This window comes from Puma concolor, chromosome B1 (assembly GCF_028749965.1).
Source record: "Puma concolor isolate L17-30 chromosome B1, mPumCon1.1.hap2, whole genome shotgun sequence".
Taxonomy (NCBI): Eukaryota; Metazoa; Chordata; class Mammalia; order Carnivora; family Felidae; genus Puma; species Puma concolor.
The window spans coordinates 104267241-104293907 of record NC_141670.1 but is presented as its reverse complement, the minus strand read 5'-3'; the positions used below and the strand labels follow the sequence as shown (position 1 = coordinate 104293907).

At 38.1% G+C, this 26667-nt stretch overlaps 1 protein-coding gene and 1 long non-coding RNA gene across 4 annotated transcripts in view; one reads left to right on the top strand and one right to left on the bottom strand.

Moving 5' to 3' along the window:
- The window catches only part of TNIP3 (TNFAIP3 interacting protein 3), a 56065-nt gene that overhangs the window by 26706 nt on the left and 2692 nt on the right, over positions 1–26667 (bottom strand). For 2 of the 3 annotated variants that reach the window (XM_086704303.1, XM_086704302.1), the window contains exons 2-6: positions 11064–11150; positions 7257–7337; positions 5506–5571; positions 3928–4059; positions 413–541 (exon numbers count right to left, since the gene is read on the bottom strand). In XM_086704303.1, the coding sequence (XP_086560429.1) occupies positions 413–541; positions 3928–4059; positions 5506–5571; positions 7257–7337; positions 11064–11150 (495 nt within the window). Of the gene's footprint in view, positions 1–412; positions 542–3927; positions 4060–5505; positions 5572–7256; positions 7338–11063; positions 11151–21111; positions 21231–26667 lie in introns of those variants that run through there. The other variant, XM_025921309.2, reaches the window with a different exon arrangement.
- On the top strand, positions 4212–12231 carry LOC147581787 (uncharacterized). The gene is made up of 2 exons (XR_015250254.1): positions 4212–4266; positions 11378–12231. It is a non-coding gene; the product is annotated as an uncharacterized LOC147581787 (long non-coding RNA).

Below are 26667 nucleotides of genomic sequence, written 5' to 3'. Positions count from 1 at the left end.
TACAGTCTGCATCATACCCAGCTCCATAGTGATGATTTTAAAGAGCAGCCTGTTTCCTCAGGAAACTTTTGTGGTTGACCAAGAGATATGCTATTGTTCCCAAACACCCACTTGCTTTACGTGGTTCTTTGAACTAAAAAAAAAAAAAAAAAAAAAAGTTCTTACTGTCTTCTGAAGTTACTCCTCATTTCTCTTTTTCATGATGATTTTTTGCAGGGACATGTATTCCTTAAGGCCTTGGCTGAAAGATGCAGCTACGAGTGACTTATAAAATTACAGAGAAACTCCTGTGCAGGCTCCCAAGACCAGGAGCTGTACTGCTGCACAGATTGTGTTGTGACTCTCAGTTAGGAATGTGCTCTTTCTACAGGGACCTTTCCTTCCAGCTCCCCAGATTGACCTGGACTGGTACCTTATTGAGGCGCTTTATTTCACATTCATACTGTTCCTTCTTCTTGCTCGCAAGAGTGTTTTTTTCCTTCAAAAGCTTATTTTCTTTCTTCAATTCATGTAATTCTTCACTTAGGCTCTCCTTTTCCTTCTGAAATAAACAGCAAGAAAACAAAACCGAAATCAATAAAATTCAGATGAGATAATGTTGTAGGAATACTTCTGAAATACAATAAAAACAGAACCTGCTAGATTTTCACTTAACGTTCCTTAAAAATTTTTTTTTTTATATTTATGTACTTTTGAGCGAGAGAGAGAGAGACAGAGCGTAAGAAGGGGACGGACAGAGAGAGAGGGAGACACAGAATCTGAAGCAGGCTCCAGGCTCTGAGCTGTCAGCACAGAGCTCAAGGAGGGGCTCGAACTCATGAACCGAACTGTGAGAGCATAACCTGAGCAGAAGTTGGATGTTTAACCAATTGAGCCACCCAGGCACCCCTTGACATTCCATTTAAGCAATATTCTTTGGTTGGAGGACAGGGTTCAGATAGAAAAAAATCTTTCTCTACTTCTTAGTGCTACTAAGTAAGTTTCATGACCCCAGAAAAAGCTCAAAATCCTCAGTCCTCACTTTCAAGGGTCAAATGGGTTCAGAGAATAAGCAAGTTCCCATGTACTGTTACAGAGTGATGGGTAAGCAATTTAGTAAAAGTAAGTAAAGTTCTACAAAGAAAAAAAAAAGTATGATTGCAATAAAAAATATGAAATATCTCAAAGACCAATCCTGCCTGCATCATTCTGAACTGGAGGGAGAAGAGGATAAAACCTCAGGCAAATAAGACCCTTCACTACAGATAATTACTCAGAGCACTGTATTGTTGTGTTCATTGCTTTGAAAAGGGAGAGATCAACAAGTCCAAGTGCCATCACTCCTCCATGTTTCCGATTACCTTCAAGAAGTCCTCTGTTTTACATAACTGAAGCAAGGTTAGTTGACAATATCTATCTTTTAATTCTTAATTTTATATTTTAGATAGTAAATTTTTTGTGGAGTGAATTGCATTTTTTTTTAAGTTTTATTTATTTTTAAAGAAGGAGGGGCGCCTGGGTAGCTCAGTCAGTTAAGCGTCCGACTTCGGCTCAGGTCATGATCTCACCGTCTGTGAGTTCCAGCCCCTCGTCGGGCTCTGTGCTGACAGCTCAGAGCCTGGAGCCTGTTTCAGATTCTGTGTCTCCCTCTCTCTCTGCTCCTCCCCTGTTCATGCTCTGTCTCTCTCTGTCTCAAAAATAAACGTTAAAAAAAAAAAATTAAAAAACAAAAAGGAGAGCAAGCTCACGTGAGCCTGGTGGGGAGGGGCAGAGAGAGGGAGAGAGAGAGAGAATCCCGAGCAGAAACCACGCTGTCAACGCAGAGCCCGATGTGGGGTCAATCCCACCAAACTTGAGATCATCACCTGAGCTGAAATCAAGAGTCAGACACTTAATGACTGAACCACCCAGGCACTCCTGGAATGAACTGAATTCTTAATGGCACTGAAACTTTAACCTAATAAAACAAACATCCCGGAATTTAAGTAAATCAAGATGAGAAAATAGCTAACACACATGTTAGAATATGTTGTTTTAGTAATTAATATTTCCCAAAACAATAATTAGATTTAAGATATCTATGTGGGGTGCCTGAGTGGTTTAGTCTGTTAAGCATCCAACTTCAGCTCAGGTCATGATCTCACCATTTCTGAGTTCAAGCCCCCTGTAGGGTTCTGTGTTGACAGTTCAGAGCCTGGAGCCTGCTTCAGATTCTGTCTCCCTCTCTCTCTGCCCTTCCCCACGTTCACCATCTCTCTCTCTCTCTCAAAAATAAATAAATGTTAAAAAGTTTTTTAGGGGCGCCTGGGTGGCGCAGTCGGTTAAGCGTCCGACTTCAGCCAGGTCACTATCTCGCGGTCCGTGAGTTCGAGCCCCGCGTCAGGCTCTGGGCTGATGGCTCAGAGCCTGGAGCCTGTTTCCAATTCTGTGTCTCCCTCTCTCTCTGCCCCTCCCCCGTTCATGCTCTGTCTCTCTCTGTCCCAAAAATAAATAAACGTTGAAAAAAAAAAGTTTTTTAAAAAAAGATATCTACGTGATTTTTTTTTTTAATGAAAACATTCCTATTTGCTTTCACTTAAATACAGTGGGCTTATATACACTTAGAAAATGAGCCAATCATTTTCTAATTTGACATAGTCTAAAAGTGACTTCAAATTGTAAATGGTTCCAACTTCATGAGGGAACAATTGTCATGATTCCTGGTCAGGAAAAGGAAGGGACTGCAACAAGGTCAGAAGGGAGTTGCTAAACCTTGTTTGTTTTCCTCTGACTCACTGGGACAGGGAGAACCTTATCGAGGTAAGAAAATCTACACCAACGGCTGTCTGCATTGATTTCAGCTATTGCCTTAAGATTGGTGCACGTGTTAAAATACAGCCAATGCTTCATGATATCTGCCACAAGGCTACACCTGAGACTATTTACACTTCTTATTTTTTCTTAACATACATAAAAAAAATGTGCATCCATTAGAGCTTAAGATTTTCCTCCCATTTTCTATAATATCCATTAAGCCCCATAACTAAGAGTAAAGCCGAGAGTATTTTAGAAGAAGACTGTCACCTTAATGGCCACCATCTTGTTCTCAGTGGGGATTAATGGAGATTTCAAATTTGGAGGCTGGGTTCAAATCCCATTTTCCCAGGTACTAGGTTGGCAAGCTTGGCAAGTCCTGTAACCTCTTCACATCTCAGCTTTAAAATGGCAAAAATAGGGGGCACCTGGGTGGCTCAGACGGTTTAGGGTGGGGCTCCTGATCTCAGCTCAGGTCATGATCTCCCGATTCCTGGGATTGAGACCCACATCAGGCTTTGTATTGACAGTGCGGAGCCTGCTTGGGATTCTCTTTCTCTCTCCCTGTCTCTCTCTCCCTCCCCCCCCCCCACTCTGCCCACTCACACTGTCTCTGTCTCTCTCAAAATAAATAAGCTAAAAAAAAAATTGCAGAAATACCATTTCCCTCACAGATGGGCTGAGAATGTTAAATGAGATCGTGAAGGTGAGGCAGTTTTTTAAATGTTTTATTTTTTATGATTACAAACGCAATACCTATTTGTAAAACTATGTAAGCTCAAAAGCAGCTGTACAAACACAAGGTAGTGTCCCATTATTATTAACACTCAAAATAAAAACTGTATCTGAGTAAAAGCAAAAGGGTAAATTTAATCTCCTAGGCTTAAATGCTCTAGAAAGATGGCACCAAATCTATCGATCAGCACTCTCTGCGGGTAGAGCCTGGCACGCAAAGGCCTGCTCATTTGGACAACAAAGGAGGACGCAAGCTGGGCATCTCCTTCCTTCAGTTCGCCGAGAATCGGCCCGGGGACTTGCGTAACCCATCCGTTCCTACGCACACCAGTCTCCGCCCACCAGTCTCTGCCCACCACTCTCCGCCGAGCGTGCTCAGGCCCCGGGGCCAGGAAGGTCTTCCCCCTGAGCCCCGCCCACCTCCTCGAGCTGCAGCCGCTGGCGGGTCTGGTCGTGCAGCCGGTCGCTCTCTCTCTGACTTTGAAGCCGCTCCTTCTCCCGCGAGCTGAGGAACCTTTCTGCGGCGTCCAGTTTCATTTTCAGCTCTGCGACCTGAGGAAGTCGTATACACAGTGTGGCAGACACCACTTGTGAAATTCACACCCCCTCCCACCCCCGGATTTATTCCCCCACCCCGTGCACGCAGGGACGGACACGCCCCCACTCCTGGGTGGCCCCTAAGAGAGGTTCTATTTCCCACCAGCCTTAGCAAAGGTCAGGACCTGTGCACTTAAGCAAGAGCTTCCCCTACCGGAAAAAGTAAACACCGAAACAGCCTTAAGCCCCTTCCCTCCTTTCTCCAAACCACACCACTTCCGAGAGAATAAAGATTTAGATCTTAGACGGGGACGCTTCTGAGCCTGTCATTCTATTCCTAACTCTCAAAATGTGCCTTGCCTGACCTGAAAAGGGCAGCATGGGGTTAGGGGGTGAGTGAATTTGCCTGGGCCAGAGAAAAACAGACATGGATTTTTAACTCCTCAGTAATCTGCAATGCTTGACGCCCTACGAAATGCCAAGCTAGTTCTCAGAGCGATGACGGTCCAGTAAGAGAGGCCTTAGAAAAGGGTGTTTTATCAAAGATGGGAATTATGCCCACTCTTAACCAAGGGTCTTCACACACCTGCAGGCCGTTCTTCCTGAGCAGCTTACACATTTTCTCTGGGACCATGTTCTTTCAAATTTGGAGACCCCAAAGCTGCCCCAGACTGAATATAACAGGCCTGCTGTAGTGGGAGCATTATCCTGCACTTACTAAATTTAATGCTTCAGTGTATCAAAATGGGGAAGAAGAGAGCAATACTGCTCTGTTACTCACTTGTGGTCAGGTTTCTTAATTCTGAATTATTTAGGGGAATTTACTTTCTCCTTTTCTCTATTTTTGAACGTGGAATAATTTAAATTACAAATTGACTTTGACCTATTAAAAGATATTCTCTCCAAAAAGTTCTTTCTCATCAAAGCAAAAGATTCTTGACAGAGAATATGCTGTAGGGGGAAGAGGGAATGCCCCACTTCTCCTCACACTGTCACTGTTACCATTGTTCATTTCTTTATCTGTGGAAATAGCTTATGCCAACTAATTAAAGAATTAGAGAAATGGCCTTGCATAAAACAGTATGAACTTTAAGCCATATCCTACCTCACATATAACTTTGTGTATTTATGGCTGCTAGTAACAAATCCAAAACAGGTTATTCCATGAGCTATGATGAATGTGCGTAAGAACTCTAGAGACATCGCCAGAGGCTAAAGGCTATTTTTAGTACCTTTTTTTTTTGTCATGCTCAAGATAATTCACTGATATCCTTCACTAATCTTCAGTACCAAGAGACCAATAATGCACTCAGCACCTTCTCCCTACCCACCCCCCCCCCATCATTTTTTCAACAGTTGGCTAGCCACATGTCTCCTTCAGCTGAAACCAGTGAGAATCTTCACAGACTTGGTCCCCCAGCTTACTGATCTAAAGCAAATACTAAACAGAGATGTGTTTACCTTTCGTTCATATAACTCTTTCATACTTCTAAATTGCTGATCCCATTGCTGGTTAACTTCTAGGAGCTGAAATTATTAAAATTTGGTGAATCAATATGGATTTCTGCCCATTTGGAAATTTGGCCAAAATGAAATCACTTTTGGGGGGCTAGTAAGATTTGCAAGCCACGGTTGAACACAATATTCCTTCCACCAAGTTCTTGTAGGGCTGGGGCGATTGAATTGAGCACACTCCGTCTTTTCATAACTGGCTAACATATGAAAAACCATTTAGCCTTACGTACATCTTGACTAGTCAGCTGAACTGTTATTAGAACTTTCAACTTTGCTTGTTATTTGAAATTTTCATCTTTGTTTAGTACAATCAAAATCCAGTAAAACTTTGGGAGTATTGATGGTTTTCTGTAAGATTTATTAATATATGAGGGTCTTTTTCAAACCTTTCATATTTTTCTGTGTGCTTACACTGATTATTATAATTAAATATTTCTTCTAGCTTTTCTAAAGCAGAATTTATATTAACAAATTCCAAATCCCGATAACTTACCATCATGTGCTTGCAATATTGTGCTTTTTAAAATCAACACATGACTTGTAATGTATATGTAATGAATGGATAATGTCACCGTTTTGAAATTATAGATTTTCAAGGAATAATAGTTTTGTCATAAGAATATTTAGAAATAATTTAGGCTGCAATTTAGAAGCTTTAAAATTATGTGCTAAATAAAAGGAAGAAAAAAAACTATGTCCTGTGTTTTAGTTTTCTTGTAAGGGAAGCCTGTAACTTCCTACATCAAGAGAAATTCCAACACTTTCAACATGGGACAGAGATTGAGAAGATAGTTACAATGACTAAAAGGAAGCAACATATTCTCCTAATTATAAAACAAAATATCTAATCCAGACACCCAGTCCCTAGGTAAATCTTATGCTGGAAATAGCTATGGGTATTTAGTAGAGACTATATTATATTATTATATAAAGATATCTGTTGGCATTTTAAGGATTAACATTTCTATGCCATGGTAACATTACCCTGTTATAGTTCAATAATTTTCCAGAAGGATACAATATTTTATGTAATATCAAAGAGGAGTAGAAGGCACCATACAGAAGAACATGAAGGATAAAACATATACAATGGTTGAGGAAACTAATTTAAAATTTGACAACATACACAGTGTTAACATTGTTACACTTTTCACTTCTTCATCTTCAAGAAGAATAAAGAGGTTCTAACATTCATTAAACTCAGAAAAACAGAACTCATAATAATATCCATCACATTCCTAATGGCATTTTATAAACAACAAAAAAATTTTTTTCAATAATGCTCCTTAACCCCTATGTGGCTGGATACCCAGTTCATGAAATCATAGCGCCTAAGTCAATTACACCTAAAGCCTTTGATGGTTTGAGTTTCAAGGTATGTCAAGTTGCAAGGCATAAGGCACAGGTGATAAGCTCACATAGTCCATGTGCAGGAAACATCTAAGTTTTGAGAAAAATTAAGATAATTATTAGATTTATGACTTTGTCATTTTTCACTCATTTACACAAACACTGGAAGACTGGGTAAGAGAAATGTAGGTGAATAAGAAAAAAGTACTTCCTCTCAAAATAATGCAGTCCAAAATCCTAGAGATAAATACTGTGACCCAATAACAAAAATAAAAGACTCTAGACTCTATTTTATTCTCAGCATTAACTCATGATACATGTTGCTTCAGCTAATATTTGTAAATTACCTCTTTTCTCTGTTTTTCCAAGCACCTTATCTTTTGTTCAAGAGAACTTGTCAAGTTCTTTCTGCTTGATGATTGATCATGCTTAAAACAAACAAAAACAAAAAAAAAAAAAAAAAAGAAAGAGAAATTGTGAAACAAAATCTTCTATAAAATAAACAGGAGAAATGTTGTCCTTCACAAACTCTATGCATTTGGCTAACTCTCCTATTGTGATTTATAAAAATATCTTATTCTAGGGGTAACAATCCTCACACCATTATTCCTTCATAGAGACCTGTTGATGAAGAAGCGTTATATTATATTTCAAATTCCTTTATATGAATTAATTAACAAAATAATTCTCTAATAAATTATAAATGTATACATTAGTCAAACAAGAAATTAGGATTTTATGAGTTTGGATTTCAATCCTTTTCCCAAAAAATGGAAATTCAGAGTATAATGCTTATGGAAATCAGGTAAGTTTCATGGATACATTTTGGGTATTTACATAGTAATAAACATTTCTAAAATGTCATTTCTGTAGACATGTCCATATCTGAAGAGTGGCCCTGACAAAAGTCAGAGGAATGACAGAATCATCAAGAAAAACAGACAAAGACATAAAATTAAAAGGCAGCAAATCCATTCTAAGACTGTAATGAACTAGCTACCTCAGTGTCCTTCATACAATTATGTTATACAGAGATTGACATAGATTATCTGGTATTGTGCAATTTTAACCAGCCCTTTGAATAAAGCCAGTAGGTTATAAGTTTAAATAATAAATCATTGGCACAATGAAAAAGTTAACCACCTTTCTTTTCAGTTTTTTTTCCCCCCTCAGTGTTGGGGGTATTTATTTAAAGAAAGCACAAATGCTCTGGAAACTGTGGGCCATCTGTCTAAATGGACCACCAACAAAGCTCACTTAAGTGCTGTTTTCTCTATAGTAACTCAATAGTCTTGTTACCATCTCATCTCTGAGTCATATAAACAGTACAACAAATCTGGTGATGAGGGTAGTCCTAAATCTGCTACTTAGTTTCAAGCTCAATAGTTATGGAAATTAATTAAAGATATTCATGAACAATTAAATATTTTCAAAACATGTTGGCTTTTGCCAAAAGCACTTACAGGGAGTGTTCTTTTACAATCATCATGGGGTTTCAAGGGCTTTTTTCATTAGAAATGATTTATAAAACTATTTTTCTATCTTTTCTCTGCTTACCTATGACTCACTCAATATTTTAGCGCTGGATCATATGTTACATCTTTATAGAAGCTGCCTTTAGTTTTCTTAGCTTCTTCCTAGACCCATGTATAGTTAAGACCTTATTTTATTTTAATTTTTAATTTTTTTTAATGTTTACTTATTTTTGAGACAGAGAGATAGAGCGTGAGTGGGGGAGGGGCAGAAAGAGAGGGAGACAGAATCTGAAGCAGGCTCCAAGCTCTGAGCTGTTGGCACAGAGCCTGATGTGGGGTTTGAACTCAGGAGCTGTGAGATCATGACCTGAGCTGAAGTCGGACACTCAACTGATTGAGCCACCCAGGCGCCCCTAAGACCTCATTTTAAAAGATATTCTTCCATGTGTCTATAAATTCAGAATTATTCTATTTGCTTCTGACCTCAAGAAGCTGGTTTGTCTGAGTTCCAGAAGTAACATCAAAATCAAGGTGACAAATATGTTGGGTCTTAAAATTGGGCTTTCCCTTTTTTAGGAAGTCTAGACTCATTCTGGATCAGAACAGATTGAATATTAGGTACCTTTGATATGGAAAATGCTGTGAGCCAACTGTATGTTGTGTAACCTGAGCTCAGCAAAGCAGAGATACAGTGAGACCAGATTCCAGATCAGTGGTTCTTACTATAAGAACGCATAGAAGTCACTATGGAAGCGTGCAAAATGTAGGGCACCACGAACACTGAAAAAGAATTTCTGAAAAGGGAATCGTAGCGCCTCCATTTTTTTTTTAATAGACTTTATTTTTTTAGAGCAGTTTTAGGTTCACAAGCAAATCTAGCGGAAGGTGACAGAGTTTTCCCATATGCCTTCTACCCCCACACCTACACCTTTATCAACATCTCCCACCAGAGTGTTACATTTGTTACAATTGATGAATAGTTACTGACACATCACCCAAATCCATAGTTTACTTTAGGGTTCATTCTTAGTGTTGTACATTCTGTGAGTTTGAACAAATGTTTAATGACATTATAGTATCATATAGGATAGTTTCACTGCCCTAAAAATCCTCTGTGCTCAGCGTATTTATCCCTTCTCTACTTTAAATAAATTTCAGAGGTTATAGTGATTCACACTAAAGTTCAAGGTTCTCCTATTTCAGACCTTTCTTGGGAACACAGATTTGGGGTCCTTAAAAAGTTCCCTTGCTATTTGTGATAGAGACAAAAAAAATCTGTGTCTAGCAAACATTTATATGATTTAGCCTTCGGGGAATCCAGATTAAGATTAATTATATACTGTGCATTTTTTTTTTTTTTTTGCCATATATAACTTTCTCTGGAAAGAAATAGTAAAACTTTTGGACTTTGATTTTTTATTTGTAAATAAGAGTTACTGAAAAGCTAGATACTAAATCTGCAAGTGAGAGAGAGAAAGTACAGTAATAAGAATTGTTTAAAAGCCATAAATGTATCACCAGGAGTTTCTCTGGAGATTAATCAACATTTATTTTACTATGGTTCATATGTCTCAGGTATGTATTAAAATGGAACAAAGTCAATCAAACACAAAATTTGGGGAAATTTTTCATCTGTATTTGCTTTGCTTTCCAGTTGCTAATGAAGGTATCTGATGTTTCAATAAACACAAAGATTTTTAGTCATTAGTTCTACTAAGGGCCCCACTTACAGAACAATTATTCCTTATATGGTGCAATGTGTGTTTAAAGTGTCTGGGCATTTCTTTCTCATTTACCATAACACCTGGACCAACTTCTAAGATATTCAAATCCTGACACGCTAAATTAAGTATCTAAAGAACAAAAGAGTTCCCTTAATTTGCTATTATATCTTGGCTTATCTCTAAATAGAACTTTAAGAAAGAACATTCATTCATTCATTCATTCATTCATTCAGTTGGGTAAGTGTTGCAGTAACCAGTAACCAAACAAAAACTATGGTATTCATTGTACATCCATAAATATTTTACTAGGGATACTTTATTGCTATATTGTATTCTATTTCCAACTGTACAAATATTCTTTTTGAAATTTGTATTGAACCAAACTTCTTTAAATCAAGAGCAAAATATGGAGCCCACAAAACTGGGGAGCTGTAGGGCCTTTGCACAGGATTTAATCTCACTTTGTAAAAGAAGAAATGGAGCTCAGAGGGATCAAAGAAATTGCAACAGTCACCCAGATACTTTTTCCTCCTTAAATAACATTGATTAAATACAAAGCAAAGGGGTGCCTGGATGGCTCAGTCCGTTGAGCATCCGATTTCAGCTTAGGTCATGATCCCCCTGTTAGTGAGCTTGAGCCCCAGGTCGGGCTCTGTGCCGACAGCTCTGAGCCTGGAGCCTGCTTCAGATTTTATTTCTCCCTCTCCCTCTCTCTCTCTCTCTCTCTCTCTCTCTCTCTCTCTCTACCCCTCCCAGGCTTGTGTTCTCTCTCTCTCTCTCTCTCTCTGTCAAAAATAAATAAACATTAAAAAAAGTTTAAAAAAATACAGAGCAGCTATTATCTAAAGAAAGCAAAGTAGCCGTTTCTACTCTTATCCATCATTGCATAATTAACCATTAAAAATGCAATTGATGCTATATATGGTCAATTCATCCCCTAAAGATGTATTCTTACCTCTCCGTGCTCCGAAGAACTTTCTGCAGCACTCATTCTAGTTGTGCCCTGTACACAATATGCCATGGAAGCTGTTTTTCCTGGAGTCTTGGAAGACAGAAGGAAAAAGAGAAAGAAAATGTCTCTTGTGGTATCTTTCAAAGTGAAACCAAATATACAAAATTTTTAAAAGACCGCACTGTTAACTCATGGTGGAAAATAACAGCAATTGTTTTTCATTAAAAGTGAACAGAAGTGACTCTGTATATGAATTACACAGAATAAGGTTATAAGCACAGCATCTGTGATTTTAACTTTTCTTCTCTTCCAAATAGGGATTTCCCAGGATGTCTCAAGTAGGCAGGCTGTGACTAAGGGAGAGGCCGATTAGCCTCACTATGGTATGTAAATTGTCATTCTTCCTTTACTGGCAGTTTCTCCCACTGGAGGAGGAAGTTACCACAGAAAGCCTGGGCAAACCAAGTCTTTCCTCAGTAGCCAGACTGCCATAACTTCATTGTATTTCCCAGAGAGTTAGGTAACTATTGACTTTTTGACAACTAGGTTACTTGCTTCCCTGAAGGCAAGATTTTCTGGCAATGCCTTCTAACTGTGAGCTTAGCTGTGTGGAACTTAATGAGTCATACGTAATTCTGTACGTGCTACTAATTCCTATGGAACTAAAAGAGAAAATTCATTAGAGCAAAAATGGGCATTGTTTGGAAAGCTAATGTTTTATATTGGCAGAAAGTTTAAACTTGGTTCTCAAGTTTAAGACTGTCTTGATGATAGTTTGTTAAGTCCAGATTTCTCGATGATCCATTTGCGGTTCAATCTTTTGTTTTTTTGGCACTAATATTTTAGTGTTCATGAGTTGACTCCTACGGTATTGAGGTAATGAAATACTGCGTAATGCAGATAAAAGTGTGCAATGATGCTTGGAACTACACAAATGAGTCATGGTAGAACAGAAGACCTCATTCCAGACTTGGAGGAGAGGGACCACAGAAGAGCCAGGAATACAGAAAGAAAAGAATGTGTTGCTGAAGGAAGAAAACAAAGAATTTACAGTCAATTACTTAATTTACATTTTTGTTTACACCTTCCTATGAGATAGCCACTTGTATGCAGGATAAATCCTACAATTCCTGAAATTCAAATTCTTTAAAAGAGAATGATGAGTATCTAAGATGTGGCTGTTGTCTTTTTTTTTTTTCCTACTTCATATCTAGCACCACTTTCTAACTCTGCCTGTGATCCAGCCATCCTGAACCCCCTTCATTTCCTGAAACAAGCCATGTACCTACCACCTGCTGCTTTCTCTGGCTGGAACATTCCCCTGTCTGGGCCCCCTCCAACCAGTTGACCTGGGAAATCTGCCTAATGCTTCTCTTACCCCATAACCTTATTTGATCTCCTTTTACCAACCAGAGCCTTTACTTAGCATTTACACAGTGTATTTACACGTTTGTAAGTTCACCTCCGTATCTACAGTAATGTGACACACAGCACATATTCAACACATTCTGCTGAGTGAATAAATTGATGAATATCTACATGCCACATTTACAGACTTTTTGCTGTGTGTGTGTATGTATACATGGTTTTGTTTTTTGCTAGTTTCTTGGTCTGGTTTGGGGGTACACTTGTGAAATGGAGTGATATTTCCTTAAGGCAATATCCAAAAATGCAGATGGGAATCAAATTGTTCTGATTTCTAAAAGTAAGAGTTATGATTCACATATGATCTGATTTTAGGGGACATAAGCAGAGATTTCCTGGAGACTGACACTTCATTAACACTAAAACCTGCTCATCCAAAAAGAAAAAGAAAACTCTAACATGAAAATAGTTTCTTCCAGGGGTGCCTGGGTGGCTCAGTTGGTTAGGCAGCTGACTTTGGGTCACATCATGATTTCTCAGTCTGTGGGTTCGAGCCCCACGTTGGGCTCTGTGCTGACAGCTCGAAGCCTGGAGCCTGCTTCAGATTCTGTGTCTCCCTCTCTCTCTTTGCCCCTCCCCGCTCCCACTCGGTCTCTCTCTCTCCCTTAAAAATAAATGAATATTAAAAAAAATAAAATATTTTCTTCCAAACGCTATCCCCCACAACATAGTTATATATAGATAGAGATAGAGATAGAGACAGAGATAGAGATAGAGCTACAGAGATATAGAGATAGAGATAGAGATAGAGATAGAGATATATAGATGTAGTTCAAGGTTCCTTTCAGCCTTATCTGTGTTTTTGGTAGTAATAACCCAGTGGATATGGTAACATTGACCTAGAAAAGTAGTTGGAAAGATCATTTCTTGACAAAAAGTACAGTGCTTGGCCTTGGTGCCTTTTGGGTCTCCTCTGTACAGTATCCTGATGCATACTCAACTGTTTCAGCACAGTGTGGTGTGATGGCTTCCATTGAATGGAAATCCTATACCATTACATTTTTCATTACAATTCCTTTGTGTCTTCTGCTATGCAGTTTAACAGCAAACAGATTTTCTATTAGCTTCAGAGAGACATGTGGTAATTTATGAATTAACAATAACTCTTCTGGAGAGCCCCAAGTTTGGATTGAGAAAATAGGAGCTTGCACTAGGCCAGTCTTAGAAATAAACTGGACATTTTCTGTTACATATACCCTTCTTACCTCACCTCCAGCCCGCTTACATGCACTATGTACTTAAGAGGATGATTCTTAGGGGTACCTGGGTGGCTCAGTTGGTTGAGCATCCAACTCTTGATTTTGGCTCAGGTCATGATCCCATGGTCAGAGGATCAAGCCTTGTGTTGGGATCCACCCTGAGCGTAGGGTCTGCTTGAGATTCGCTCTCTCTCTCTTTCTCTCCCACTCCCCTATTCATGCTCTCTCTTTCTAAAAAAAAAAAAAAAAAAAAAAAAGAGTCTGGCTTTCAGTCAAGCTTTGTTTTGTGAGAAGTCTTACTATCTGCAATAACTCTCAGAGAAAAAGACGTGTTTCCAAGGGGATTCTGAAGAGCCTTCATTTTTCAAGTCACTAAAATATTACGCAGAGAAAAATAATTAACAAAGAGAGATATGGTGAAGAAAAAGGACCAAAGAACTACCAGCCACTAGTTAGTTTGTAACTCTCATCTGAGTTGATGATAATTCTCTCAGAACTAGTCTAAGACAGATCATCACAGTTCTACAAATGCTAGGAGGCATTCTTTATCAGGTAAAATAAACATACCCCCCCCCTTTTTTTATTATCCTTTTAGAATGAGGGTTGAAAACCTCTTTTGCTTCCTGAATCTATTTGCATGAATTTTTAGGTGAGTGTGTTATCCAGGCAGGACTGAGAACCTTGGCTGGTGACAAAAAAGTCTGACTCTTGACTCAGGTCATCTAGATTCATATGTTGGCTCTCCCATTCACTACCCGTGACATTGGGCATGATGCTTAAGGCCTCTAAGGTGCAACTTCCACATTTGTAAAATGAGAATAGTAATAGTGTCCTTCTCCTAGGGGCCTAATAGTGTCGTCTTGCTACTTGTGAGAACACATATAAAAACTTAGATACTACTGCTAATAATATGATCTTAAAGATAGGGGGACATTGATCAAATTATTTGTGCAATAAATAATATGAACAAAGGAAAGGACCATCGATCATTTATGTTTCACTTGGCACTGAATGGATGCCAAAGGAAAATAAGCAAAGGTCCCTGCTTCCAATTAAATTAATATGTATACACATAATATATATCCGCTTCCCTGCAAGAATTCAGAGAGAGAGCTCACTCCCAGCCTTAATCCTTATGGAAGGAGCTGTACTTTCTGCTGGGCCTTGAAGGGTGGATTGGATTTTGATAGATGGTAAAAGCTGAGGTATATTGCCATAACGTGAACAACATAAACGGAATGGAAGTGGACAAACCTAAGTATGAAGAATTGTAACAAGCCCACTGTAACTAGAGTAGAGCTCATCTAAAGTTGATTAGGATCAAATTGTGAAAGACTTCAAATTTCACATTAAGAAATTTTGAGATTATTGCATAGGCCAGGGGGAGCCACTGAAGATCCCTGAGAAAAGGAATTTCACATGATCTAAGTAGCATTTTCATAAAAATAGACCTCGATATACACATTATGTAACAAATGAGTGAGATTGAGAACTGCAATACCACTTCGTAGATATTATCAAAAACAATATTTGAAATATTTAACAGCGTGTGGTAATCCAGATATTTAACAATCAGTTCATCTAGGGCACTCAGAATGAATCAGTAAGATTCCTATATTAATTGTCTTCTTGTCATCGCTATCTGAATTTACCTCTTTCTCTGCTTGCGTAAAACCTATTTCCTGATCTTCCCCATAAAATTTGTCTTCCCCATTACAGTCAATGGTGACTTTCATGCTCTATATTACAAATCTTGGAGTTTATATATTTGATTCCTCTTTCTCACGCAACCTGCATCCAATTTATCTGAACATTTTGCAGGCACTTCAAAAGTATACCAGAAAGGAGAGCAACACATTGGCACAAGACCCAATTTAATGAGAGAGTGGCAAGGTGAAATAAACATGCCTTTTAATAACTTTTTCAAAATGAGAACTTTAGGGTTTGTGTCCTGATTTTATTCACATGAAAATTTTTAGAGAGCATCCAATAGGGGCTGAAATCTGACTTCGTGTCACATCCTACCTCTATGTTTACTAGTTATGTGACCTTGGGAAGACGCTTAGCATCTTTGGACTGCTCAAGCCACCTGCATCCCTTACATGGATTATTGCAATAACCTAATAGCCTCTGTGCTTCCACTCTTGCTCCCTTCCTCCATCTATTATCAATATAGTAGCTATTGTGAGTCTTTAAGAACATGTCATTTCATGTCACTTCTCTGCACAAAACCTTTCAGTGACTTCTCATCTCACTCAGAGATGAAAGCAGAACTCTGTAGAGTGTCCCACAAGACCAAATACACTGTAGCCTGTGCTTCTCTGGCCTCTTAGTATTCTTCCTTTTGCTCACTCTGCTCTGTGTCCTGTACACACTGCTGCCCCATGAGCCTGTTATGCACACTCCTTGTTCTCTCTGCTTAGAACTTCTTTTTCCTAAGTATCCACATGGCTCATCCCTTCACCTTCAATAGGTGATTGCTTAAATGTCACCTGTTTCTTGAGTTCTTACCTGACCTCCCAATATAAAATTGCTCTCCAACCCAGCGTTTTCTATCTACCTTTCCTTCTGTGTTTTTCCATAGTACTATATATAAGATACTATATATTTTTCTTCTTTGTTGCTCTCCACCATTAGAATGTAAACTTCATTGACAATAATTTTTGTCTCTTGTGTTCATTCCATATTTCTCAAATCTGAAATAATGCCAATTATTTTAGTACCTACTCACATGCACATAATGTTCAGACACACATAATGGTCCCTCCCTACCCAAAAACTAAATCAAGAATATTCCTGAATCAGCTATCTTCTTAAGAGATTATGAAAGATATAAAGATCAGAATTTCAGCTTCTTAGCCTCAAAACTAGTAAATCACCTCTCTTTCAGACCCCAAGCCTGGGCTTGGACTAAGAGAGTTGGGTGAGAGAGGAGTCCCAAATCCTATAACTTCATGGGGGCTAAATGCTTATGTGTCTCCAGCTTGTAACTCTGAAGCAATTTTTTCATGCAGTTTACAAGTGTTGCTTGAAGTCTGTTTCCACTATATACTTTTAGTTTTTAGTGCATCTCAGATACATCTTAGGGCAAATTGACTTTTGCCTACTAGTCTGTAGTCTTTACAAAATTGCAGACTTTATGCAACTTCCATGTCTGAAGATTTCTCAGCACTGCACAAAGTATTAAAGGATCTGAGCCAGTTTGACCATCAGTCCCCCTCTGAAGTCTCCCTTGGCTCTCCAAAGTAGTGTTAGTTACTTCCTCCTTTGTGATCCCAGGGTGCTCTGTGAAGTATCACTTCCAGTATTTACAGTAAAACAGTCATGAATTTTATGTACCTTTCTTTTTGTGAGGCTGTAAGCTTCTTGAAGGTAGTAGACTCAATTTTTATCACTTGAACATTGGGAACTAACATAGTACCTTCAGAGTTCAGAGTAGTGATACTGTTCATTTTTATTGAATGAATCAGTTTATGCATGAATTTTCAGTAGGAAATCATAACACACCTCTGCTTCTCGTAATACATTTCAGAGGATAACGACCACAGTGATATACAAAGTTATACACTTTGCCTCAAAATCAAAAAAGATCAAGTAGGAATATCAATGTATTTTTTTTTAAACTGTTCTATTTCATTCACTTTTTATTCACTTTATTCTCTTTATGTATAAATATTTTACCCTTTCCTATTTTGGTTATATGATCTATCTCTCTATCATTTATCTATATCTTTCTACCTATCCATATCTATGTATCTATATCTATATCTATATCTATATCTATATCTATATCTATATCTATATCTGTATCATCTATATCTATCTCCATAAAAATCCCCCTTTAATTTTCTCTTACTCTTGATTACTATGTAATAAATAATCAATATAAATAATTGTACAAGCTATGGGGGAACTTTTGTTATTTTTTTAATGTTTATGTATTTATTTATTTTGAGAGAGAAAGAGTGTAAGTGGGGGAGGGGCAGAGAGAGAGGGGAAGAGAGAATCCCAAGCAGGCTCCAAGCTCAGCATGGAGCCAGACCTGGGGCTTGATCTCACTACCATGAGATCACAACCCGAGCCAATATCAAGAGTCAGATACTAAGTGACTGAACCAGCTAGGTGTCCTACTATGCGGGAATTCTTAAAAGGCATAAATGTGATCTTCAGTAATATTTCCTAAATGTGCACAGTGCTTTTTACATCTTAGGAGACAAGTTAATATCTTGAAATATCAACTGATGATCCCTCCAAATGAACACTGCTCTTTGTTTTATGTAACCACTCCTTTGTTTACTTGGTTAATGGTATCTTTTGTCTCCAGCACTGATTAAATTTGCTGTAAATGCAAAGGGAGAAACAGCCCTGTTCAACCTGTCATTTTCAAAATAGACTCTCCAAACTCTGGAGACCAAAACCAACTTTGAAAACCAAAGCTTTGAATTGCAAAAGCTAGTATTTTTTTCCTGAAAATTATGTTAAAAAAATTTAAAGACTAATTCCTTTCGTTCAGTTTATTTTGAGATACCTCAGAAAATAATGTGGATTTTATTTGATTGATCCAAAATCAAATGTGGATTGATAGATGGAAAGAGGGGTGAGTAAGTGGATAGATGTGTGGTAAACAAGTAGAGAAAAACATTGGTGGCAACACTGAGGTTGTGGACATATAGATGTATGTCATAAAATCCTTTCAAGTGGCTATTTGTTTGAAACTTTCAGGGCAAAATGTTTGAGAAAAAGTTGTAATCCAGGCATAAATGCCATTAACAATTGATAGAAAAAAATGGTAGATGGTAAGTCAATATAACCTATTCTTTATCTCTTCCCCCCACCCCTCATTGAATAATAGGGAAGGGTTTCATGGCATGAGGGAAACGAGGAAGATCAGAGTAAAAGAGTATCTGGATGGTTTTGAGGGCTCATGAAGAAATGGAGCCCATTCCCCTACTTCTAGGGACTCATCCATCATGTATCCAATTGCCCATATTGAAAGAGCAGAGACAGCTTTAGCCTCACCCTTGGGTGAAGCCTGGACAAAGGGCAAGTCTTGAAGAGAATTTCTCCATCCCATCATGGTACCTTGCTGAGATTTTGTGGCATGTTTAGGTAGAGAGGTCCTAAGACAGGTCAACCCTAATGTGCTGTGGAAGCAGAACCAGAAATTCACTACCTTCTTGAGAAGAATGTAAAGATGGTCAATTGAGGAAGATGGAATATTTACCATATGGCCCTGAGGATAGGAGATGAATTGAATTGTATGGAAGCTTGAGTGACTGCAGTGAGGATATAGGTCAATGAAAATACCATAAAGAGTACTTTAGATTAGTCCCAATGGCATCGTGAGATGGTGGATTATTGAAGCCTAAATGTTTTCACCCTAAAGTTGTCAAAAAAAATGCAGGACTTCCAGATAAATATGGATTCCAGATATAGTTTTTGTTTATGTATAACTATGCTCCATCCAATATTTTGTTGTTTGTATGAAATTCAAAGTTAACTGGGTATCCTGTACTTTTATTTGCTACATCTGACAATGCTACTCCACTTAGATTACGTCACAAAATCTGCTTCACAGACCCTAGGTTCCATTATGGGGAGAAGGAGGGAGAGGAGAGAAGTTTTGCAATATAAAATTGCCTGAGAAAACAATAAAATGACTGACATTTCCTGTAGCCAACCAGATTAAATTATCTTCTGTGAGATAGGATGGGGGTCCTAGACCAAAGGTAAATTCAGTTTAGAAAAAAAAAAATATGTATATATATATATATATATATATATATATATATACATATTTTTTTTTTTATATAATGTCACACACATGAGCTCTGTGGTTTGGAACATTTTATTTGCTTTAATTTGAACTACATAACAGCCCTATAAGCTTGTCAGGAAAGGTATCTTTGATGATAACAAAGATTAAGTTGAAATTTAGAGATAGTAACTGACTTGAATTTAATCTTTTCTCTTCTCTTCTCCCTTACTACTCCATATTAATGCAGATTGCTTTATTTTTATCCTACTTAGCTCATGCATTGACCTCAGTTTCATTCATGTATATATTCTTATAACAAATATTTATTGATTATGAACTATGGATTTGGGACTATGCTAAGTACTAAGATATAAAGATGCACAAAACAGACATGTCTTTCACATATTTTCTGTTTTTTGACTATAAATCTGAAGATCAGAGGGACCACTGCATTGATGATGACATTGTTTCTGTGTCATTTCATAATTACCAAGTAATTAGCTTGGACATTTTACATAGAAGAGACTACTTTCTTCTTGAGACAATACATTCCAACATCATATACATAGATTTAGGTACAATTCTTAAATAAAAATATAACTAAGTATAATTAAGAAAAAGCATGTGTATATAAAGGATGATGCTGGAATCGGAGGAGCCTGTGGTGACCACTCTGTGGAAACACAGGTGATGCAAAGAGTGTGTATTAGGAAGGTTTTGTCTGAAAATGAGCCTGACTCAAAAGAAAATATGCTAGTCTGAAAAATTGCAAATGTTTTCTAATTGCTCTTTAGTGATGAAAAAAAAGTATTTTAAAAAGTAAAGCTTCCTCACTGAAAGGGAAAAAAAAAAGAATTGATCTCAGTTTTTGCTACTTACCCCAGAATCCTGTAGGAAAATACATCTATAAACTTTATGGGTCGAGCCTTATTTTCCCCACAAGTACAATATAAAGTAAAACAAAGTCTTAATACATTTCATCTAGAAGGTAGCCATTATAATGATATGAGCATTCTTCAGTGAGAGCTGACAGTGCCCACTTGGCTAGTACTTTTCCCACACTTGTGAAAAGAAGTTGTGATCAACCAAACTAGAAGTGGGAAGTCTTGCTTGAGAAACAAGGCTTTTGAGACATTGGATTCCAAAATCCAGCCAGGCAGTGTTTAGAAGTCCTTATGAGTGATCTACAAACTGTCACAAAACTAAACAGATCACGAACATAAAGAACACATTTGCTTAACAGCTCTTACGAACATATGACTCACAATACCTCCGAAGCCAAATATTTCACTTCTTTAATACTATCACAAGTTTTCAAATTTCTTAACCCAGAGGCTTATGTTATTCTTCTTGCATAATAAAGAAGACATATCTAAAGTTTTTTTTTTTTTTTTTTCAGATTTGCTTGTTGAAATCATACAAGTGTGGGAGGAGACAATCAAAGGCAGAGTAATAATTCTAAAAGGAAGGATAACACCTTTGACCTGTTCAGTAGAAACCCTGAGATTCTGAATTCTCTTTCTTCTCTTTGCAGACTCCTGGATACCTTATATTCTTTTAATCAGTTGGAATTATAAAATCAATTATAATTTCCACCCAGTTATCACTCTTCACTCCAAGTCTTGGTGGCTTCCTCCAGCGGCCCCCCCGCCTCCACCCCAACTCTCACCCCATCTTGTCATGCTGTTCTTCCAGACCCAAGTGATCAAAACTGGAGCTGCCAGAATTATTATTTTCACTGAGGCAGAAAGAATACTCTTCCACCTATTGCTTCCTGCATCTTCCAGTTTTCTGTAACTCCCTTTCTTGTGGAACTTGGGGCAAATCCTCCCAGCAATGGAATGAGCAACATTTGAGTAAGGAAAAGAGTGTCCTTCTCAAAAGTGTTTCAATTTATTGCTTCACTTCTCTTACCCCAAACGGATGCCTCTCAAATGTTAGGGAGAGCTTTTGCCTTCCTTCTTTTGTAAGAGTTAATTCTTGCATCTTAGAGTGCAGTTTTAGCTTACAGACCCGTGTCTCTATTTTCTGTTGTGCCAGGTGATATACTTTACTATAAAATAGAGTTCAAGATGGGCATACACAGCAAGATCTCTGTATCTGGACATGTACCTGATAATCATGCATTGTGGAAGGCTTTAACAATCCTTGTTATTAATGGAAGAAAGAATAAGTCTTAGACTAGCCATGGAATCAATTTAACTCTGGAAATACTTTTGGGAAACATAACTTGGCTTCTTTACCCACTAACCTGTTTAGTTTTGAAGTTTGATTATACTTTGAGAATTAGAAGACTCAAAACTAATAGCTGCACTTACAAATGGAGAAAGATACATGGCTCATGTAAGTGACTTCAGCCAGGTTGCCAACACTGAGCTTCAAGCACAAGGTGTGGCAGCTGAGCTAAGATAGGCCTTCTTGGTGCCTGGGAACATGCAGGCAGAGCTTAGCTAGCCAACTGTGCAGGCATTTCCTAATGAAGACTTAACAAATACTCATGTAACAACACATATTTTTCTGTTAGGAAGAAAAAAAAGGATTAAAACATTCCAAAGCCAACACTACTGAAATTAGATAATGGGATTCAAAGAAGCTACTCATTATATGAGAAAAATGGAAAAAAAAATGGAGGGGGTTCAAGGTCACCCTACTACCATAAAAATAATGGTGATGGTGATGGCAATAATGCTATGCTTGTTTAGTTTAGCTCTTTATACTTATGAAATGCTTTTACTTTTTCACTCACTTTGTATTCTTATCAGAATCCAATTTACAAATGAGAAAACGAGATTTAGATCATCAAAATTGCATTTTGATAAAGAATACTAGCTTAGCTTTCAAAAAAAAAGGGAAATAAGGAAGAGGAAATTAGCTTTTTTTTTTAACAATGTGGTTACAGAAAATGTGTGTCAGCTTACTGTATTTTGCAGGAAGTTTTTCCTTTATTGTCTTTCCAAGTGTCATAAGTTTATATTACTCTCTGAATCATCAAAAGAATTTTCCCAGGGCTTTTTACATTGGGAAGAATGTCTGGATCTAGAATTTGTTCTCAGTTACTGGGAAATCCTCCCTCAACTTGTGCAAAGTTACTAAAAGCCAATTTGGGGTACTGCCTCTCAGTTACAACAAAATAGAATCCAGAGACAAAACAAGGTTCTTAAGCAAATTCAATTCTAGTGAATCTTATTAAAATTTGGACAGTTTTCTTTCTCACTCCCAAGTTGCATCCTTGTTTCTAAGAATTACTGGAAATAGGGGTGCCTGCGTGGTTCAGTCAGTTAAGCATCTGACTCTTGATTGTAGCTCAGTCATGATCTCACGTTTCATGAGATACAGCCCCGTGTCAGGCTCCATGCTGATAGTGCAAAGCCTGCTTGGGGGTCTGTCTCTCCCTCTCTGTCTGCCCCTTCCCTCTCTCTCACTCTCTCAAAATAAATAAACTTAAAAAAAAAAGAATTACTGGAAATATATTTGTCCAAAAAATACACTTTAATTCTTCTCTCATTTTCTTTTGTATTTAAAGACCTACAATTATAGGGTCCCAAATTAATATTCATATATAATTTTCTCATAGCATTAGGACCGTGTCTTGGCTTAGTGTAACTCGTACTCAACATGCATTCTGTAATTTGAATATTTTTCTTACTTAGGCAATTGTTTTTCTTTTGTTTACCAGACTTTTGATGCCCTTTGTTTGCCAACCGTCTACTTCACTGTCCCAGCATGCTCTCATACTGATGGAGTTTCTCATGGTCATCAATGTTTCTCTGTTTCCTCAAAGTACAGTCCCCTTTTCTCAAAGTACAGTCAGTCTGTTCATTTTCTCTTCTAGTAATCCTCCTTCTTATTCTTGGCAAAGGTAGTTGGGCAAAAAGGGAACTTGACATATGTCTCAGGTTCTTTCATTAAAACATGTCCCCTTCATTCAGCAACACTTTTCCCATCTCATAAACTTATAAAGAAATTAATTTTCTGCTCCTGGAAAGGAAGTATACTGTACTATTATTCTTATTGTTATTTCATCCAGTGGAAAGCAAGAGACACCCCTGTCACTCTGTCATTGGCTCACTCTTGTCTTACACCAAAAAGAAATTTTCTTATACTTTTTCCAGTTCTATCAATATCTCAGTGAGAATGTAAAAGTTTTCATTTTGTTTTGAATGTAGAAGTCCCCCTGTAGAGTGCTTTTGGGTAAATAGTAACTCAGCCAAGATTCCAGCTGGAAATTAAACTATGTTTACTCAAGGAGTCAAATATTGGAAGATACTTTCAGACGACAATTGAGAAAGATATGCCTGAAATCTATTGGGATGAAAAAGGACTCCCAGGGGTTGTTTTTGGCAAACTTTACTCATAGAGAGAGTAAAAGCACAAGTTTGTTTGTTTGCTTGCTTTTGTCTTTGTGGAACATTTTATTAGGGAAGGGTCACACATTCTGACTCTGTCTTAGGCCAGAGGATGACAAGAAGGTGCCAGAAGCACTGGGACCCTGATGGAAGCCTCAGATGGAAGCTGTAAGAACCATATCCAAAGGGCTGCTCCTCAGTGCCTCAGTTTCCCCTTCATGATATGGGAGGGTTATGTTCCCTACTGTGTTTGAAACACTGTTTCATAAGATAAAAGTAGGTCAAAAGCTACCAAGAATTTCTGCACTCCCAGGACCTGCTCTGAAGCTCCTACCTCATACTATGGAGCCAGAAAAAGGGAATTTTCCCAAGAAACCATGTTGCTCACTGGTCCCTGCTGCAGGGGTAGGGGGAGTGCAGCTGTCTCTGAATACCTGGATGCTGGGGCAAGGACAAACAGAGATTCTTGTCTGGACGACATCTTGGTTTTCCAGGAGGGAAAACTGACCTTCCTGAGCCCTCAGGGCAGAGGCAGGGAACCCCAGCCTTGTTCATTCGTCACAGTGGCTTGATCCAAGGATATGCTTCAAGTCCAGAGAGGAGGGGTTGCTCTGACAACAACATCACTCCTGATAATAGCTTGAGGTATGGCCCAGTTGCCAAATGATTTATGTGAGGGAGAGGGAATTAAGAGCAGGAAGTTCAATTCAGGATATACAGAACTGAGTTTAGGTCCAGAGTCCAATTTCCATTAGACCGTAGGAAAATGATTTAGCCTCATTATTCCCATCTATAGATGGGTAAGGATTGTATATAAACGCTTTTCAAAGTGCTGGCCCAAAGTAATCACTCAGTAGATGGTAGCTAAAACCCCCAAAATAGAAAACCATATACATATCTCTGTGAAACACTGGATCTGTAAGGGAGCATTGGGAGCCTGTGTAGCTAAAATTGGGAAAGAAAAAGCTTTCCCACTGAGGTGGAGACAGGAATAGTGTTTAGCTGTATTTGGCACCCTGGAGGCCATATCCCATGCTGGGCATACTTAGTACAGTGAGTGGTGCCATAGCAGTCCCAAGGGTGGTACAGCTGACATCTAGAAGTAGCAGTGATAGGTGAGCACCTGACAACAATTGACAATAATTTAGGAGACCAGAATGGGCAAGAACAAATGGTACTTTCCACACAAAGGATAAGACTCTGGATCTATGAGTATACCTTTGAGATTCCCCCACAAACTTTGAGAATTACTTGTGGATGGACTCTAGAGGCTGAGTGAAAAGCTAGCTTTATCAAGGTTCATGAAATCAAACGTGTTGTTTCATACTGATACCTCCTAGAAAAACCTACTTCATGTGACATTTTATACCTCATTCTCAAGAAGTCTGACTGGTGGGGATGATATATCTATACATAAAGGATTAAACACCCAACATGACAAAGTCTATGAATGACCTATTAGGAAGGTAAATTGTTTAGGACAGAGCAGGAGGGGCTCGAGCCACTCTGTGGGACTAGAGAGAGAGGTTAACGGTACAATGAAAAGTTTGAATTGGCATAACAGACAGTTCATCAAATAGGTGGGGAGGCAAGGGTTTCCATAAAGAATAAACAGCACATGAAAAGGCATAGCATATGAAGCTGCATGGTCTCCTAAGGGATTATGGGGTGGCTAGAGCATAAGTTGCATTTTGGAGAGTGGCAGAATATGTAGAAGACAGCATGACACTGTAAGAAAAATATGCACAGGCTTGGCTTCCTATCTTGAGACTAGAACTTTGCAGCTTCATGAATTTAGGTAACATTTTAAAATTTCTATGAACCTTAGTTTTTTTTTTATCTGGAAAATGAGGATAGAGATAGCCATATTTAAGTGTTGTTATAGTTATCAAACATAATATAAAACATCTCCATATCTGTTATGGTCATTGACCCACAAATATTAGATTCTATTCCTACTGTTTTATTCTAAATGTAGGCCAGGACTAGACCCTGGAGGATTTTATATATTAAGTCAAGGCATTTGGACTTTATGATGCAGGTAAGGAAGTCTATTTTTAAGTTCTAAGCACTTGAACAGTAGCAACATCTATATTGGTCAATATGAATTAGTGTGGAGCAACGCTTAAGAAGGACAACCAGTTAGGCATCTCCTGGGGATAGTCTAGCAAGAAATAATGAATATCTGAACCATGATATGGTAGTAAGAATGAAGGAAAAGAAACAAAGTCCAAAGATTTTATGAAGGTAGAAGAGGCAAGAACTTGAGGGTCCAGGGTGAAGGCTGGCCATTATTCTAGGAATGCCTCCTGGAGTTGGGTAGCATGGTAGCCCTGGAGGAATACAGGATTATACTCAAATTTGGATTACTGGGTGAATAATGATCCATTAACTAATGTAGGAAATGTAAGGGGGAAGGAACAAGGAGTTTTAGCAGAAAGGATACTGAATTCACTTTGGAAAATACTGAGTGAAATAGATGTGCATGAGAAAAGAGCTCCATGTTTAGGAAGTTATGTGTGTGTGGAGTCATCAGCACATATTTTGTAGTTTAATGACCCAAGGACTACATACAGATCCCTGGGTAACACTGATATAACATAAGCAGGTTATGGAAGTGAAAAAGTGAAGGTGAATGAGAAGGAAAGATCAGAGGAAATAAAAGTGTGTGTATAAGGGAGGGGAGATGATGAGAGATTGATTTTATAGTTGTTGATGGAGTAAGACATTTTTAAAAGATTCAATTAGTAAATAGCATCAAATGCATATGAGAAGACAAGTGAAAAATCAGATGCAAAATGACCATTGGGTTTATCAAGATAGAGCTTATTGGTGGTGTGACAAGGGGCAGAACAGCCCTGGACACCCTGATCAATAAG